This window comes from Pinus tabuliformis, chromosome Q (assembly GCF_031772625.1).
Source record: "Pinus tabuliformis cultivar Carrire ecotype Pingquan chromosome Q, CPIR1, whole genome shotgun sequence".
In the NCBI taxonomy this organism is placed as follows: domain Eukaryota; kingdom Viridiplantae; phylum Streptophyta; class Pinopsida; order Pinales; family Pinaceae; genus Pinus; species Pinus tabuliformis.
In genome coordinates, this window is record NC_142296.1 from 907,106,040 (window position 1) to 907,124,128 (window position 18,089).

Consider the following 18,089-nt stretch of genomic DNA (forward strand, 5'->3'; position numbering starts at 1 on the left):
ATATATGATTAGGGATTTGGCTTGTGTGAACTTGCAAAAAAGAGGCTCGGTAAGAATGTTGGCACAAGCGGAGTTCTTAGAGGATAGATAATAAATGTTATAGTATTGATATGTTTTGGTGCAACAAGTTTAGAATTTGGAAAAATTTACTAAAGGAAATTGCGTTCGTGATCTATAGGTAGACGAAAACTCCCAAAATTTGACTAGGTATAGAGAGAATTGAGATTAAGAGAGCACACACAAATATATACATTCAACCATTCATAGGAATACAAAGAGTTGCAAAAGAACAATAGACACACAACTAAAAACTTGTAGAACTTAAACTATGAGTGATCAATCACAAAAATCAAATACGAGGGAATGAGGCTTACCTGGATTGAACACAAAATGCACTCACACTTTGGAGGGATAGTAAAAGCTCTTCTTATGAAAAGTGCGCAAAGCTCCGACAATGGTTAAATGAAATAGTGAAATGTAAATTTAGGTTCAATACTTTATATAATTGTGTCCACACGTGTGATGCACTCACACATCAAGATGCGGTTGAGCACAAGGATATGCGATAAGCTCTAGAGCCTCTCTATCACTATTAAATGAACCTTCGCTAGCGAAGAAAAGTGTGTTAGGCTTGGAATCTGTAATTGCACTTTCTCTTAGGCATGATTGAAACAAACTTATCGTGAGATCAATCACTTACAAAAAATTAGAAGCATGATCTTTCAAGAGATTGGTAGGGGTTCCCAAATTAATTTAGGTCAAAAATTTTGGTGGGTTATTTTAGCAGCTATAACAGGATCCTCATTTATAATTGACTTCAATATATCTTTTTTACCCATATAAATATATTTATTGTCCTTATAATTATTTTTACATTCCAATGCTTTTGGGTATTTTATTTGTGAGCCAAATTTATTCTATCATAAGAATATTTGTTGCTCACAAATGCAACAATTGAGATTAAAGAGAAATGTTAGATTATAATCTCACATGTTTGAGTGAGTCTGCTTATTAGTTAATTGATTTTTTGTTCCTATTAAAACAGTGCAAATATTTTAAATGTTCTATTTACTTGTTTGAATTTCTACAAATAAAATATATATGATTGTTTTGATAAGATTGGAATTGATGGTTCCTTTGTCTAATTTGTGTAACAATTCTTTTCATGCTGTGCACTGTTTTGATGCTGATGTTCTGGGCTGTAAATAGCATCTTTTTGTATTTGGTCAATGAGGTTTTTAAAAGAATAGAAACAAACGCAGGGCTTTATGACAGAGGGGAACGGTCTGGTCTGATTGGGGTTCAAGTCCGCTGAAGTATGTAGTAATTTGGGGTGATGCAATCAGAATGGGCTTGATGAATGGGCTTGATGGGATTGAAGTATGTAGTAATTTCTTATTCATTGAAATTAATTGAGGCAGTCTCTTCCATAAAGCTTATCCCCAGTCTATTCTATGCTTCCTTACATGAAGATTAGATGACCCATCGGTACCTCTCTTTGTTGGTGCAACTCGGTACTTGCCATCAGCACTTGTCCCAGTTTTACCATAGTTTTATTAAGGATTGGCTTCATGCCACTAATATGAGCTGTAATACTGGGAAACAAGGGCCTTGATCTTGTCTTCGCTTCAGTCCTTAGTCTCAATGGATTTAGCATCCACTTCATGGATCCATTTTGGATCCAGTTCTTGTTATTGAGCTTTATCTAAAATTTTAGTAGCCAGAATGACACCAAATTACACTTTGTTGTTCATTCTTTGATGAATTTCTTTTGCTTTTCTTGTTTTCCCACACTAGCAGGAACTTCTGCAGCCTGCTATGATAGCTTACAGTCCAAGGGCTAGCATCTCATATTTATGGACATTCCTTACCAGGCAATGAATCATATACCATACACAACAAGAAAAAATGATATTCAAAGGAATAGAATAATAGCATGAAGCATTTAACTATACAAGACAAGTGAGATATAATATTCAAATAAATAGAATAATGGCAGAGACAGGATATATATTTTTACCAGGATGATGTTGTAAATCCACACCCATTGTCCGTACAGGTGGACATAAATTTTAATTGAGACTATGTTTCTTTTTTGTGCAACATTGCAATTTAAAGTTACTTTCTAATGTATGGCTACCGAGATGAAATTTGGTGTTTTCTCTGGTTCTTAGTATAGCAATAGGGGTAGAGTATGAAAGTTCAGGGGGTTATTGTTCCTCCTAACAATAACTGTGCTAAACAGAATCAGTCACAGAGCCTTTGTCATGGCAGCTTCTGTATTACTGACCTCTATTACTGTGTTTTAAATTAGTTATTGCTACCCTGTTTCTCTTTACATGCATGCTATTTTTAATTTATTTGTATTAAAGTACTGGACAAACATTTTGGTTCTAGAGCTGTCCCTGTCGAAAGACAATGCTGTACTTTTTGATGCTCTCTGCAAAAGTTTCATACTGAAGGGATAGAGTGCAATGGAGAATGAAGTACTGCTTGATTAAGATGATCATAAATGTCTCTCTGATTTGGTGACAGGTGGACCTGGAGAGTCTTGTTCATGCTCGACAACTTAGCATTATGGTTATTGGACAAGATGCCTTGAAGATGAGGTGAATTCCTTTTTACTTGTAAATATGTAGCCTCTTGATTCAATCCAAGAAGGGTAAATTGTTTATAATTAATCTTTCCTTAACTGGAAGAAAGTCGTTATAACTGTATTCTTTAGGGGATACTGCTTTCTTATTAAAAATTTTAATTTTTATTGTTGGATCAGGTTGCTTCACTATGCACTATCCTCGTTGAAGAATACAAAGAACATGCATATGAACTCTTGCGACTTCCTTATATAAGGAAAATTTTGGTACACAGTTCATCTTTATTCTCCATTATGTATTTTATCTTTTGTTCTTAATGTCTATGGAAACATTTGCAAGGCAAAGAGTCTTCAGTATTTTGTGCGCAACGTTCTAATCTTTGTGAGCTTTTGAGTCTCGGACACATCTGCATTTTTCTTATTTTCATTGTTGAGTCTTTGAGGAAATTACAACTGTCAGCTTGCAGGTATTTTTCTTGATACACAGAACCTTGATTCAACTGCTGTATATTTCACCACAAGGGATAGAGTTGCAGTTGATTTACTGCTTGTTGGTTGCAGCCAATATTATAGATACTCTCTCTTTGATGAGTGTATGTCATCCATTATTTTCATTTTGTTTTGTTGAGGATATAAGTATATTTCTTTACAGTTTCATATCACTGACTTGACTTAGGCTTGTGGATTGATGCATTTTCCTGTATTTTGCTGTAGTGAATCAGAATCACAGTGATAGTTCATTTGAGGAAGCAATGCGAGACATTTACGGAGAGCCTCCTAGTAATTCTGGTAAGGATTTTAACCATCTAGAGTTTTACAGTGTTTGAAGGGCCTTTGTTATGTGCCTATTAATCAATTGATTACAACATAAGTAATGGGTCATCTCTCTTGATGTATGGCAATGTCACCCCTTCATAATTTAAACGAATCACAAGATAATTTAATACACCAGTTAGTTATAAGATAAAATAAAAGAATCCTTATTGGAGGGGAAATACCAGTAATTGGAAAATGATTTGAGCTATGTTGTGTAGTATTGTGCAAAAGCAGATTGCCATTTAATTTGAACAAAACGGTATCTATGGTATTGACTCAATAGATGGTTAGCCACAAATTTTCCTACGTAGCGTTTTTTAAGCAAGATATGCCTGATCCAAGCAGACTCTACCTGGGGTTTCAGTTTTTTTTTTGGAAATTGAGAATCTGGCTTTACAGTGACGCTGGATTGTTATGTTAAAATTCTTTGAATTTTTCTACAGAAATGGAAGTCAACAAGAGACCCTCATATTTATTCAAATTTTCCTTTTTACTTTTATGTTCTTTTCCAAATAGTTATTTTCTGTTTCTCTTTTACCTTTTTGAAATTATGTTAAGGCTTTTCCAAGATTTTGGCATTCTCGACTAAAATACTCAAAATTATGCAGGGGATCTTCATTTACAAGGGAGTAGGATGGCGCCTGCATTCAAATGAGATTATCATAGAGCCCCATAGCACAGCTGTTCCTTTTTCTTGTACAGTGGGCTTATTGAAGCCTAGCAAGCACATTAGGACTTCTGTACATACTAATATAAAAGGTCCTATGCTTATTTTGTTTTTTTTCGTCTAGGAATTGTTCCGTTGTTTGACTAGCTTGAAATTCAACTAAATTATATTGAATAATATGATTTTGTTATTTAGGTCTATGTTGCTATTGTAAAAATTACTCTTGCTTCAAATTTGAGTCCACATTGTTTATTCTTTTATGCTTTCTAATACTGCAGTGTTTCCATTTAGCAGGTGTATTCAGATGGAACAACAACAATGTCTACATATGAAAGAAAAGCCAGTCTTCGAGAATTCTATGGTAAGTTGTTTTCTTCTTTTTAAAATAAAGGGGAAAAGGGAGGTATAACAGCTGTGATCTAATGGAGATTTTGTCTTGGGCAGCTGTTATATATCCTTCCTTGCTGCAACTTGAAGGAGGTATAAAAGAGATGGAAGATAATAAGCAGAAACTGATTTGCAAAGAAAGATACAAGAAACGTGTTGATGAAGAAAGGAGACATCTTTCTGAGCTTGATTTGGAACGTGAAAAATAGTGTGGAATATGTTTGGAGACTCAGACCAAAGAGGTATTGCCTAATATAAGCCAGCAGCTGTAATCTACAGTAAAGAATGTCAACTGAACAAACCTGTTATCCAAAATGAAAATAATAGCACTTCTAAAATCCAAGTAAAGGCCCAAGAGCCATATGTAGACAATATGAAAATAAAATAACTCAACTCAGAATACTTGGCACTTTAACATGCATCACCAAGCATGTGAAGAGCCCAGAATAAAAGAAATAGTTCATTATAAAGAAAAAACCTCTACTGTCAAGAACTATCCTCATCTACTATTTTAATTGCAAATATGAATCTGAAATGCATGAGACATAAAATTGCCTTAAATTCCAGGGATTTGTGGTGCTGGACGTGTGTTATTTCTGAAGGAAAACCATAGTTTCTGTTTCAAAGCTGCATTGGCAGAAGGTACCAACTACTGGGCAGAGTTAAGTGTATTTTCGATACTGGAAAATTTAACAATTAAGAAAGGTACTGCTCAAATCCAGATACTGGGAGTTTCAGAGCTAGTCATCAACTGGGTAAATGATAAAAAACAATATGCAGATTTTGACCCTATTAACACTAATAGAAAGAATTAAAGAGCTGAATGAAAATTTCCCTAATAGGTTGTTGTAAACATCGACCTATCTAAAGTGAGAAACGTGTTTATTTATAAAAAAAGTTGTTGGTTGAATCATAAAACCCAAAACAAGGAGCAGTGGGCCACGTACTTGAATACTCTTTGTTCATACAACAGAGAACAGTTCTATTAAGATATAACTAAACATGCCAGATATAAGTAAAGATATATACAATGAAAGTTTTGTTGGCTTGTATGCATATGTACAATAAAAGCATTATGTAGAGATGTAATTGAGAAAGAGCCGCTAATCATATATGCATGATGGGCCATGGCATCGGCAACACCAGTTAGTGTTTATTGTGGTGCCATGTTGTGCGAGCTGTTCCTGCAGTTGATGTCGCATCTGCCTGTGTGCATCCCTTTCATGGATGTGAATTGTAATCTTAAGTAGTTTCCTTATATTCTTTAACAACGTAATTGCTGGGCGCAAACGGTAAAGTGGCATGGATGGTTGTGGCAGGATCCTTGTCTGCATATCTTGTAATGTAAGTTCTTGTTGCTGGATTTCTTCGCAGCACTCATACAACTGTCGAAGGTAGCATGTATTCATACCTGTTGGCATCCAAAAAGGAAACACTGTAACTGACAATGAATATGTTTGACGATTTTGTTTGAAAATTCAAAATAAATTAAACGATTCCAAATGAGTATAAAATCATATGAAATTAAATGTAATAGCAAGAAATCTATGTGAAACTTCGTTATGTAGTGAGTGGTGTTTACCATGTGGGTAATTCTGGAAGGCAGGTTGTATGATTGGCTAAAGTGTATTATCCTGGATAGATTTTGATGCAAGGAATAATTCCTCTTGCTATCTACACTTAAGATATGGATTCTTGTGCATTTGTGCAATACGGGAGAATGGGAATGCTGGATTGATGTGTATGTCCGCTAGTGACCGCACTCTTGAAATTGCAGTGAATGTTAGCCCTTGGCGTTCTCTGGTGCCGATGTCCACTGTTGCTTTGTCTAATGTCATTCCTTGTGACTTGTGGATCGTTAAAGCCCATGCCATTTGAAGTGGTATCTGACGGCGTGCACCCCTTGTGATGGGAGGAATGGGTACATATGTTGCGTGTGAAATGTCCCATGGTGTTCCTTTGTATTGTTGAAAGTCAACAACCACAAAGGATGGTAATGCTGGGGGCTTTGAATCAGTTGAATACAATATTGAGACGACCTTCCCAAGTGCGCCATTGACAAGGCCTGCATGTACCCATAAGTTGCTGGTGAGCATAACTTTTTGTTCACTGCATAAGAGCACCTTTGCAGGTAGGTGCTCATCTTTTGTTGTAGTAGGAGTTTTCTGTCTTTGTTGTTCCACAGAGCAAAGTGCTACTGGGATGTTCAATTGTTTGAGCATTTTCTTATTATGCAAGACAACTGCGTTGTTTGTCGCGAATAGGTGCATGGACTCGTCGAATGTGCATTTCTCTTCATGTGTAAGAGAGGGACTTGTTCTTGACATTAGATGTTGCCAATCTTCAAGTGTAGATATTCCATTCCTAAGATTTGCAAGTATTTGCCGGAAAGCAACTTGGGACGAGCTAGCTCCTTGTTGACGGAAAACGGTTGAAAGTGTTATGAATATGTCGAAGCTGCGCCAAAGTGCAGTGCCACGCGATGTCCCAACATATAAAGGAATGTCTTTTACAGGTGGGAGTTGGCCTAAATCTCTGACAAGGATAATTGAGCGATTACCAAATGGTGTATTCCGATGAAGAGGGAATGCCTCTCTTAGACGATCGTCAATGCGAGAAAGCATTTTTGGACCAATGAAGCTCATTTCGTCAATGAGGATGTATTCTACATGACGGAGTTGCTCTTGCAGGTGTAGGAGCGGCTGGCCTTCGAGAGGATGCATTGTCTGGATAGGGATATGAAGGGCAGAATGAATTGTGAGGGCATTTATGTTGAAAGTTGCAACGCCGGTTGGTGCAAGTAACAATAAAGGGTTTTTGTTGGCTGGCGAGTTTTCCACAAATGCTTGGTGAAGGAATTTAATCAAATGGGATTTTCCTGTGCCAGCTGTTCCTTGTACGATGATCTTCCGTGGGGATTTTGGCGAAGGGGTTTTGAAGTGTGAAAAAACAGCGGTGAAAGCTATGCTTTGGGTAGGGGATAATGTATGCTCATGGAGAAGGTTGGAAAATGAATGATGTTGGTTTTGAATGGGTGAGCGGTTGAATTCAATGAAATTGATGGCAGTTTCTTGCAAGGGGGGAGGGACAGTATTTTGTGACCAATTGTGGTTGACATCGAAGTCGCGGTAGCCAATCATGTCGAGGTCATCAATTGCAATATTGTAACTTGGGTGTAGTTGAGAGAGGATTTGCCATTCATCCATCTGAATGGAATCAGGGGGGGTGTGTGGGGTAGGTTGATCTTCAGTAGGTGGGCTTTGTGGGTTTTCGGGTTCGCGATGGACATGCCATGGTGTATATGCACCCTTTTTTTGTTCCCAGTGTGCAATAATTTCTGCATCAGTTGAACCTATATCATCAGGGAGTGTTCGGAAGGGGAAATACAAGAGTAATTCACTCCAACAGAAGGTGGCATAAGAAGGATTAGTAGAGGAAGGAATGACATTGTAATGGGGCAAGACATGTACAATCATTGGGGGGAATATGTGTTTCCAGTGGTTTCTTCTCCGCTGGGCAGAATATGACCACGAGCGAGCAGCTTCAAGGAGGGGCAGTGCTTCTAGTGAGGCAGGCCTGTTCATATACGCAATGATAAAGTTGGGTGTCGAACCATGATTTTCAGTATCTTGCGAAACACGTTTGAAAACAACCCTGTTGACATTCAAAGAACGGAATGTACGGCTGCAAAGAGAGAGAGGTAGCTTTTGTAACATATGGGATATTTCTTGTGCACCAATGTCTCTATCTGCAATGGTTTCTGTAAGGAGTTTCCGGATGACACCACTAGTAGGTGCTTCTGGAAGGGCACTTTGTGATAGTCGCGATAGCATTTGACGGTAGCTCTCAGATCTTGTCTCTGCTTTTGTTGCATATTTTGAAATATATTTCAATACAGCATGGCGAGAAAGGACTGGTTGGCAATCAACATTTGCTCTCCAAATAGAGAGTAGATCGGTGTTGTGAATATTCAATCTTTCATCATTGCGAACAGGGACATAGGTTTTATGACCCTTATCATCAATGAAAAGTGAAGAAGTGGACTTCAATTCCCACGGTACTCCATATCGGCAGCTAAGCACATTGTCTTTCTTACGCAGACAGGAAGATTCATGACACTTTGTATGACGTTGAACGCAGTTGACAAGCTCTGTGTAGTCTTCAAATTGATTGGATGTGAATATTGCTGCTGTGTCAAGGAGACACGGGTTATGAATTGTTGACTGGTGAAGCGGAATAGTTCGGTGTTCTGCCTGACGTGGATTCCAAGCAGTTACGTAGTGGTCGAAATATTTCTGTGCATTAGCAATTTCTAATGCATTGTCCCAATCAAGTGTGTCCATGTCTGGTGCATTTTGTAGCCAAAGGAAGCCATGAATGTGTGCGGATCCTCTATGTTGCCATTCGTATCTGAATATAACATGAAGGGTACATTCAGCTAATACATGTATATGCAATGTATAAAATTAATGTAGAGGGATATGGATATTAAATAATACCTGCACCAGTAGTCGGTTGCATGGAGGCCTTTTTGAAGGATTTCTTCAAGGAAAATTGTAAATCTACAATGCATATATTGGGCTGTTAGATGTGGGTTTTTAATTATGTTTTGGATTTTCCATTGGAAGGGGTTGACTGAAGTGGACTGAACACTTGTGGGCATGATCGTGTGCAAGTCATGCCATTTAGTATCAGCTGCACTGAGAGTGAAGAAGAATGTTGGGCTTCCTATTTGCGTGATCATGTCAGTCAGCTCAGATCGGCGTTTGTTCCAGAAAGACCGTGTTCCTTGTAGAGCTGACCCAAACCTCATTATTTGCTCTGGCAATCTTGAATCTGGAGAGTCATGAAGACACTGGCGTAGGTCTAACACCGTTGTTGGCAAGTTGTTCTCAATGTACTTCTTCACGAAAACACTGGTTGTTGCTTGGCTGCGGTGGTGCATTAGAATGTTATAAAGATAGTAGCGGAATCTTGGGTGTTGGCCAAAGCGGTTATCATGGTAGTGAAGCAAGTGCAAAGCATATTCATGCATTTCAACTTTTGTAAGTCTTGGTTGCATGATCATTGCAATGCCTGTAGGGAAGAGTGTGGGGAATGCCATGGCAAGGAGGCCGATGGTGTTGTATTCATTTATAGCGGTTGGAGTTATCGGAGGCCAATCGATAGAGCTTGTTGAACTTGAATGGGTCGAGTGCAAATAGTTACAAATGTGGTCACGCTTGGTACATGAATTTGGGAGGACTGGAACGAAAGAAGAGGGTTGGATTTCTATTGGAGGTAGCATGACATCATCAGGATTATAAGTGGAATCAGTAGTGGTTTGATGGGGTTCAAAAGAGCAGGTGGTTACATTGTGGAGAAGAGAAGAAATGTCTGTAGGGAGATCTGGCAGCGTAGAAATTGTAGATGAATTCAATTGAACATCACGGTAGTAAGGGTCATATTTTATTTTGTATTCAAGGGCTGCAAGGACACGTGATTTGCAAATGTAGAATTCGTAAGCCTTTTCAGATGGATTTTGCCTTTTCACAATGAGGATGTCTAAGTCAGAGAGCATCCGGGGTAAGTATTTGGCAATAATGGTGATATCTTGAGGGAAAGCAATTGTATGGCCACTATATTTATATTGACCACCACGGGAATAAGTGACTTGTAGAATGGGGTTGACACGTGCGATGAGCATTTCTTCAACTTGAGTTAATTGGTGAAGGACAAAGCGTTGTTCTCCAGGGTCCATGTTGTTTAGTTCAGAAAAACGATTGGTAGATTTAGATGATGCACAACGAAAACAAGTGAGTCTATTGTGGAAGAGCTTTGTTTTCATTCCTGGGTATGCTTCCTTGCATGTTGTGCAAACATGCAAGGTAGAAAGTCCATCAATCCTTTCTCGAAAGCGACGGTGTTCTTCGTTAAGGGGAGGGTTATATTCATTTGAGGTGGGAAGGGATGTAGAGGAAGTAGTAAGGTTGTTGTGCTGTTCATAAAGTAGTCGACGTCGTGCATTTATTTGATCCTTTTGTTGTGCATAAAGAATACGCCGCCGCTTGTTTTTGTCCGCAAGTTGATTGTTTGGTGGCATATCTAAACAAGTACAAGTAGTAGTTGTTAGTTTTCATAAACAAGTAGTGCATGTTTGGTATCTCATTTTATTGTGTGCACATCCATTGTGAAATTGGAACATTATATTTTGAACATAGATTTAAATTTTTTTAGTTCAACATCGGTGAAGATAGGTAGATTAGGTAGAAGGGAAAACATGCAATTAGGAATGATATGAAACCATATGTTATTTCAGTATCTATCATTGAGAGGAGAGAAACAAGATTAAAAATAATTTGTTCCCTTTTCTTAGAAAAATTTTTGTTTGACATGTTTGAGCGATAAAATGAATAGCTTAGGAAGCAAGGGATCAATGTGTAGCATGTAGACAACGAACGACAAAGATATGTAGTGACTCTTTACATTTGTTGATATTTATATTACGTAAAATGTAAATGGCAAACATACATATGTTGGAATGAATGGAAGAGAGTATTTGCACTGAAAACTACAGGGTTCATCATAAAAACATGGGTGTGTAATTTACAAAGATGAGACAATTAGTTGTGTGGAAATGTTTGTTTATGTACAAAAAGGCGTGGTAGATGACGCCCTAAGAAAAAGTTCACAGGCGGCGAACAATAGGTCGTTTTGAAGCGGACAGTGCTTGAATGTCAGTGAGCGCTTCCTTGCATGCAGAGGCATATTGAATTTCCTCTGAATTGATCAGTATTGGTTGCAAGCGTTGAACACCGTTGAAGTAATCTGTTTTAATGGAAAGTGTTAGCTGGAAGCGGTGCCCTGAAATCCGGCCACAAATTTCCTGTAGATCAGTTGGTTCGATAGAAAGTAGGAACAGGTCTTTAGCTGTGATGCCCATGAGCTCGTTCCCTGCATCATTGAAAACTGTGACGTTCTGTAGATTCCCGGTGTGGTCATGTAGATCAATTTTAAGCTTGTAACGGTAGTCACATTCTGGGAAGTCACCGTTACATTTTGTACAATGCCAAAGATTGTTAGAATGCTCCACAACCTTCTTCATGCATTGTTTTCCATTGAAATCTAGTGGACATGCTAGAAAGTAGAAGTCATCCATATGAAAAGCAGTAATTGTTGCTCGCACTGAAACCCAGATTGCTTTATCAGAGGGCTGCATGCCAGCAATCTCATGAAACGTCTTTCGTGGTAGGGCACGTTTCGAAGCAACACCATAGTTTCTACTCAAAGATGGAGAAGAAGAGCTATAGCCGGTTTCACGGAACCATGCATGTAGTTGCTGAGTTTCTTCAACCTGTGGATTTATTGTGAGAGTGCTCGTTGGTATCGTCCCTATTGTGGTGCCATTAAATTCAGACACGCGGCCTCCTTTGATTGCAAGAATTGGTGGGTTGTCGAAAGAGTAGAATTCAGAAAGATGTTGTCCGATATAGTCACAGTGTTCTCCCCATAATGTTACATCAATGCTAAAACCCGACCTGTCCTTTAGTATGAGTGTTTTCCTTAATGTCTCACTTCCATCTTTTCGTCGAATTGTTGATGCAGGTGACGTGGAAGTAACAACACCAATGACATCTACATTTGTATTTGGAGGTGCATTTTTTACGTCAGCAATATTCTTGAAGTGAAAGCTCTGGTAGGGAAACGTTGGATCATCTGTAGGACATGGATTGATAGTGGAAGCAGCAGACAAGTAAATCTCCCATTTGTTCTTGAGGTGGTTGTAGTTTGGATTTGCTTCTCTCACTGTGCCATTTGATACAATGTATAGTTGCCCAACCTGAATTAGATTGTAAAGAGATTCGGCCAGTTCAGCAAATGCAGAAAGGTGGATCTCTTCCTTATCACGGTTGATAAGGTCAAATCCGAAAACTTTTCCTGAGCCTCGCACATTGTTGTATGACTTCAATGATGTCTTAGCAGATGCTCTACCTTGGATAGACCAATACTTTCGGTAAGGGTTGAGTGCCGTGAATGGAATTGTTGTAGTTGTTGCCGTAGTTGGTGGGGTAACTGAAGAGGGCAAGGTATCTTTAGCTGACGAAGAGCTAAATTGGGCTGAACCCGGCTGTGCATGTTGCAGCGTCGATGTGTCCTTCATCAATGCTGCTGTGCGCTTCACAACTTCAAGCTCAACGACTCGGATGGACCTTATGTAAACAAGTAAGAAATGAATTAATAAAGATTCCATTTTCCTTCGTTTGATGCAAAAAACGGCTAGGTGGGAAAAAAGTAAAAGAGGGTGATTTCAAATGGTGGGCCTTACGAGGAGTTTTGGAGCACTGTGCAAGCTGCTTTTTTGAGCAGAATTATTGATCCAATTTGGATGTCTCCAGAGACAACTTGTGGGCCATATGCGGATGGTAGCAAAGTCTTATGTTGATGAACTTTTCCTTGCGCTTGCAAAATGTGAGGACTGTCTTCAGGGCGTCAGGGATTTAGGGTAAAAATTGACCACGTGATGAAAGCTACCTGCAACGAGTTGGCAGCAGGGGTCAAAACCCTAGCTGTAGTGGAGAAAGCCGCCTCTCTTCATAACCAAAAAAGACGCAGCAGCAATAGTTTCATTCAATAGACCGATGGATAGAATGAATGAAAAGAAAATGAACACAGAAATAGCGATCACCTCTGTCACAGGTAAAAATGCGCTGATGAACTTTTCCTTGCGCTTGCAAAATGTGAGGACTGTCTTCAGGGCGTCAGGCTGTCGAAGAAACTGGAAAATAAACCGTGAATGAGGTTGTGCTCTAACATCCATAGGAACCCCAGAACAGTTAGACGACGCCGCCATTCCCTCGCAGAACATAAATATCCACGACGCCACTCCCTCAGAACTGTTCCGCCACTCCCTCGCAGAACCGTCCCGCTGAAAAACTCCTGGTTTTCTACCTGCACGAGACTGAAAAACTCCTGCTTATGCGATTCAGAATCCGATGCCACGTTTCAGTATGAGGAGCGAAGGGGCCATTCAGAATCCGATGCCACGTGTCAGCACGAGAGTGAAAGGAACGACGAAAGTCTGTTCCAAAGGAAGGCCTATCGGCCTAATTATGGTCAATGTTGTAAAATAAAATAATAAAACTGCAATAAAAGTGATAGGAGTAATGAAAAATGTGATATTTTTTTTAATATTAAAAAGTTTTTTTTTTTTTAATTTCTGTGATATATTTATGTTTTAAATTTAAGATTAAAATTTTTTGATATATCAGTATGTTATAGATTTTATTTTATAATTTTATATTAAACATGAAAAATATTAATTTTTGGTGAAGGTTTTTTATTTGAAATTAAGGTAGATGAGGATTTGTTGATTTTTATTTATTTATTGAGGGTTTAATATGATTCTCAAGGGAATATGCATAGTATATGCTTAGTCTTAATGCTTATCAATAGCTTTAGTGTATTAAAGAGTTTATTAGGTTGCATTGACTTTTAATAAATTTTAAAAAATAGATTTGTGCTAGATGACTCCCCTCCCACCAATTTCTTAGGGATTTGAGATTATTCCAATTCTAATAAGTTTCTTCATGATAAGTTCACTCATTATTATTTATAACATTCTTTTATATATAAGCAAATTTTACTTAGCAAAATGGTCCATTACTTTTAATAAATTTAAAAAGTCACGTGGCTCCCCTTAATTTCTTAGAAATTTGAGATTATTCCAATTCTAATAAGTTCCTTCGTGATAAATTCCTCATTATTATTTATAACATTAATTTATAATTCCCTTTTTTTTTAAATTAAAGTTGACCAATAACCTTTTTATACATGGTTAATCAGGTAAATGTTTGCATTAGTAAGACATTCTCCGTGTTACAATAAATTATTTTAGTTATATTTACAAAGTCTTCGATTATATCAACCACATTAATATTTTTAATGTGGTTGAATGAAATATGAAAAGGCATAGCCATATTGGAAATTTCATGACAATTATTAAAATAAGATTTTTAGAAAAAAAATAAAAATGTTATTTCATCCAATAAAGAAGTAAGAAGATTTTATAATAATTTAATAAAATGCTAGGTCTCTTATAATTAAAAAGAAATTGAGAGAAAATCAATTTTATATAAGTAATTTATTCAAATTTATTTTTATTTTCTGATTTACTACATAGATTAAATGTTCTGTGGTGTAAATCTCTTTTTAATGAATGTTATTTTCCAAAAAAAATTACCGCTCAATAAAAATGCATCTAAATTGATTAATAAAATTAAATATAACTTTTATTTCAAATTTACCAAATCCACCCATAATAACTACATCACTTACCTTGAGTGATATATGATTTGATAAGACAATTCACAACCAAAACAACAATATAATAATTATATAAAATAAATTAGAAAGATCTCACAATTTCCTGTTATTCAGGTAGCTCTGCTATCAAACCATTGCATCATTATTTTTCTCTGTGGCTGTTGTGTCTTACGTACGTAGAATATAATTTCCCAAAATTAAAATCGTATGACTTTTTACTCAATGGTATGACGCATTGTGACAATTAGTCAATGGTAGGCGAATGCTATTTCCAACCCTATAGCAATATAAATGCCCTCTGACATGCAAGGGAAATAACGCTTACCCTCTCTCTCCACGCTCCATTCATTTGTTCACGTGTTGTCACTCAGAGGGCGAGCGCTATTTCCCTCGTGTGTCAGAGGGCATTTATATTGCTATAGGGTTGGAAATAGCATTCGCCGTCAATGGTATGCAGCAACGCAACACATCTATTTATTACCACCCGTGTGCTCATAGTGGAATGTATATATACATGCTAATTAATCATATCTGTCAACCAATATGATTAATTAATATAATGTTAGAGTATGTACGTATTTTTTTTTAGTAATTGTGGTTTACGGACTTCAATATGTGAACATTATGTTTATAGAATATTTATATTAGGTAGATTTACTCGAAGGTTTTAACCACGAAGCCTGACTTTACTTAGAATTAATGTTTGTTTGTTTGTTTTTTATTTCTTTCCATGAGAAAAAACTATAACATTTTTATTAATGGGAAATGTTATACATTGTTCAAGATCTTGTTAGAGAAAATACTCATATTGAAAATATCCATAATGCAAAGCTAAATCTGCCATAGTAATCTCGTGAATGCCACCTTGTGGCCACATATGGAAATAGAGCATGAACAGGGAGATGAAAGACCTGAGTCTAGTTAAAGGAGACATAATGCAGAAGATCAAGAAATGAAATATAACCAAGATGAGGAACCTAGAAGCGCGTCAGGGACATGAAAACCAAAAGTAAACCAAGGGGAGTGGGAAGAGATTAACAAAAATCCAAAGAACCTAGACAAAAGGAGATCCCCTCAGAAAATAGTTCATAATGAATCTGCCAAGGCAGTAGGAACAAAGCACACTTGGAAAGTGCATCTGCTTCTATTTTTTCTCCCGAAAGACATGTTGGAAGGATATCTCTAAGTAGAGGTTCTTTAGGCCCGAAATCCGCTGCATCGAGTTGAAAAGTGAGGGGATTTGTAAGGCGTTGTGATCCTGAATCTATATGATTGTAGAAAGGAAGTCACCAACAACCAAAATGAAATCAACATTGATTCATAGAGCCACCTGTAAGGCACCCCATAAGGTGAACATTTATGCTCTATTGTTGTCTCCTAAGTTGTCAAACCATCTGAATTGATAAGACATAACTGAATTGATATGAAGGGAGACACCACATCCACATTGCCCAACGGTAGAAGCTCCATCAAAAAAACAAATTGGGAAAATATTTGACAAGTCAGCAAGAGCGATAAGCATGTTAGATTCTTTGGGACGCTAGGGGCCTATCTCTTGAAAGTGAGTTATGATGCAGAGTGTATTCAAATTAAGGTTGGGAGAAGTCTCTTCAAAGATGTAATCTTTTCGAGAGGGCTAAATGCTCCAAAGCTCTTTTGATTTGAAACCCCAAGAGCAAATCCATTCCGCAATGGAGGAACTATCACCAATGACCTGGGTCCCCAAGAGAGAGGATACTTTCTTCCAAATGTCCTGTATGAAAGGGCAGTGAATGAAGATGTGAATATAGTCTTCCAATGGAGATTTGCAGTGAGGGCATAGACTAGGTCCTATAAATCCTCTCTTCATGAGTATGTCCCAGGTTAAAATCTGATTATGCAGAATAAGCCAAGTGAAGCATATAATCTTGAGTGGAACATCCCAGCACCACAATTGTGCAGTGAGCTTGGAAAATGGCAGGATTGGAGAACAAGAAATGATGTGTTCATATGCTTTTGTGGTTGAAATTCTTCCATCCATTAAATGACCGCCCCAAACTATATAATCTGTACGGGAGGATAACATGATACCGACATGGCTAAGGTTGTTATGATAAACTTCCCATTCAGATGCCAAATATTCCAAGATGCCAGTTTCCCAGGCATGTGGCCAAATTAGGGGAGACAAGAGCGTTTGAGGTCCCCTTGCAATGCTAGCCAAAGCGGAGTATCCCTGTTGATTAAGGGAGGTGATGATAGGAGCAGATAAATGGGGTCTTAAGGGCATGCCTTTAATAACATCCATCCCCACATTGACCTGTAAACCATTGCCAACAACCGAAACCAGGTTACTGCAAATCCAAGGGACTGTGCACCGTACGCTTCTCTAAGTTGCAGACATGCATGTAGTGAATGGAACACCATTGTGAATCCATTCCTCCAATCCATTGTTATGAAGATATTTTGCAACCATGATTTTTTTCCATAGGCCATGTTCTCCAAAGATGCACCATAAGTTAGCAGACAAAAGAGACAGATTGAAATCTATGAAATTAAGGAAGCCCTAGCCTCCATTCTTAATTGATCTAGATATTAGATTGACGCTAGCATGGCGGATTTTTCTTTTCGTGCCAAATCCTGACCATAGAAAATGGCACACAATGGATTCAATCTTTTTCATAGTGGATTGAGGGATGTGAAACATGTGCATCCAATATACAGGGATGCTTTGGAAAACCACTCGAATCATGACAACCATGCCTCCAAGAGTTAACCACCTATGATCCCAATGGCATAACATTCACTCGAATTTGTTGACAAGCCAATCCCAATCTGGAAGCTTGTAATATATAGGTTTCAAATGGAATCCGGGAGGTATTTGAATCCATTTGAAATGGGCAAATCTTCAAACATAATAGCAATCTTGATTACCTCCATCGAGGTACCATCATCAGAAATAAGTTTTGTTTTGTTTTCATTAATGTTAAGCCCATATACATTGTTGAATTTCATAAAAGTCATATGGAATGCTTCCCATTCTAATATTTTTGCCTCCCCTACACACATAATATCGTCCATGAACATCAGATGTGATAATCAACTACTTTTGGATATCCTACAACCTTTTATGGTGTTGACCTCTTTCATGGAGTTGATCCCCCTGCTTAATGTATCCATTACAAGAATAAACAACAGAGGAGATAGAGCACAACCTTGTCTAAGTCCTCTGTTCATTTTGAAGAAAATAGTGGGTTCCCCATTGATGAGAATTTCCATAGATGCAGATTTGATGCATGCCATTATCCATTAGACATGTCTATGTTTGAAACCGATTTTGTATAGGAT

At 37.7% G+C, this 18,089-nt stretch overlaps 3 protein-coding genes and 1 long non-coding RNA gene across 4 annotated transcripts; 1 reads left to right on the forward strand and 3 right to left on the reverse strand.

The window, feature by feature from the left end:
- Positions 1 to 4,316: 4,316 nt before the first annotated feature.
- LOC149222405 (uncharacterized) lies at positions 4,317 to 4,555 on the forward strand. The gene is made up of 2 exons (XR_016248894.1): positions 4,317 to 4,437; positions 4,521 to 4,555. It is a non-coding gene; the product is annotated as an uncharacterized LOC149222405 (long non-coding RNA).
- Positions 4,556 to 6,133: 1,578 nt separating this feature from the next.
- Positions 6,134 to 8,806, reverse strand: LOC149222406 (uncharacterized). Its single transcript, XM_089387587.1, has 2 exons — positions 8,476 to 8,806; positions 6,134 to 8,322 (listed from the first exon to the last, which is right to left on the reverse strand). Exons 1-2 carry the CDS (start codon positions 8,804 to 8,806, stop codon positions 6,134 to 6,136), a joined length of 2,520 nt encoding a protein of 839 aa, XP_089243713.1.
- A 2,324-nt stretch (positions 8,807 to 11,130) lies between these two features.
- On the reverse strand, positions 11,131 to 12,693 carry LOC149222407 (replication protein A 70 kDa DNA-binding subunit A-like). Its single transcript, XM_089387588.1, has 3 exons — positions 12,250 to 12,693; positions 11,629 to 12,135; positions 11,131 to 11,421 (listed from the first exon to the last, which is right to left on the reverse strand). The coding sequence occupies exons 1-3, from the start codon at positions 12,691 to 12,693 to the stop codon at positions 11,131 to 11,133; spliced, it is 1,242 nt and encodes a 413-aa protein (XP_089243714.1).
- A 184-nt stretch (positions 12,694 to 12,877) lies between these two features.
- Positions 12,878 to 17,192, reverse strand: LOC149222408 (uncharacterized). The gene is made up of 4 exons (XM_089387589.1): positions 17,166 to 17,192; positions 16,836 to 17,061; positions 13,129 to 13,412; positions 12,878 to 12,974 (listed from the first exon to the last, which is right to left on the reverse strand). The coding sequence occupies exons 1-4, from the start codon at positions 17,190 to 17,192 to the stop codon at positions 12,933 to 12,935; spliced, it is 579 nt and encodes a 192-aa protein (XP_089243715.1). The 3' UTR covers positions 12,878 to 12,932.
- Between the last annotated feature and the right edge of the window lie 897 nt (positions 17,193 to 18,089).

Excerpts from the sequence above, each read along its gene's own strand:
- LOC149222406 (XM_089387587.1), bottom strand. The coding sequence starts at position 8,806 with ATGGACACACTTGATTGGGACAATGCATTAGAAATTGCTAATGCACAG. Across the intron at positions 8,323-8,475 it reads ACTTTTCATTGATGATAAGG|AGACAAGATCTGAGAGCTAC; the intron begins GTCATAAAACCT and ends CAACAAAAGCAG.
- LOC149222407 (XM_089387588.1), bottom strand. The coding sequence starts at position 12,693 with ATGGAATCTTTATTAATTCATTTCTTACTTGTTTACATAAGGTCCATC. Across the intron at positions 12,136-12,249 it reads ACATTGTATCAAATGGCACA|AGCTTTCACTTCAAGAATAT; the intron begins GTGAGAGAAGCA and ends TTTCCCTACCAG. Across the intron at positions 11,422-11,628 it reads ATAAAGCAATCTGGGTTTCA|AACGTCACAGTTTTCAATGA; the intron begins GTGCGAGCAACA and ends GGGAATCTACAG.
- LOC149222408 (XM_089387589.1), bottom strand. The coding sequence starts at position 17,192 with ATGGATTGGAGGAATGGATTCACAATG. Across the intron at positions 17,062-17,165 it reads GGAGGAATGGATTCACAATG|GTCAATGTGGGGATGGATGT; the intron begins GTGTTCCATTCA and ends AATGGTTTACAG. Across the intron at positions 13,413-16,835 it reads TAACAACCTTAGCCATGTCG|GAGTTTTTCAGTCTCGTGCA; the intron begins GTATCATGTTAT and ends TCGCATAAGCAG.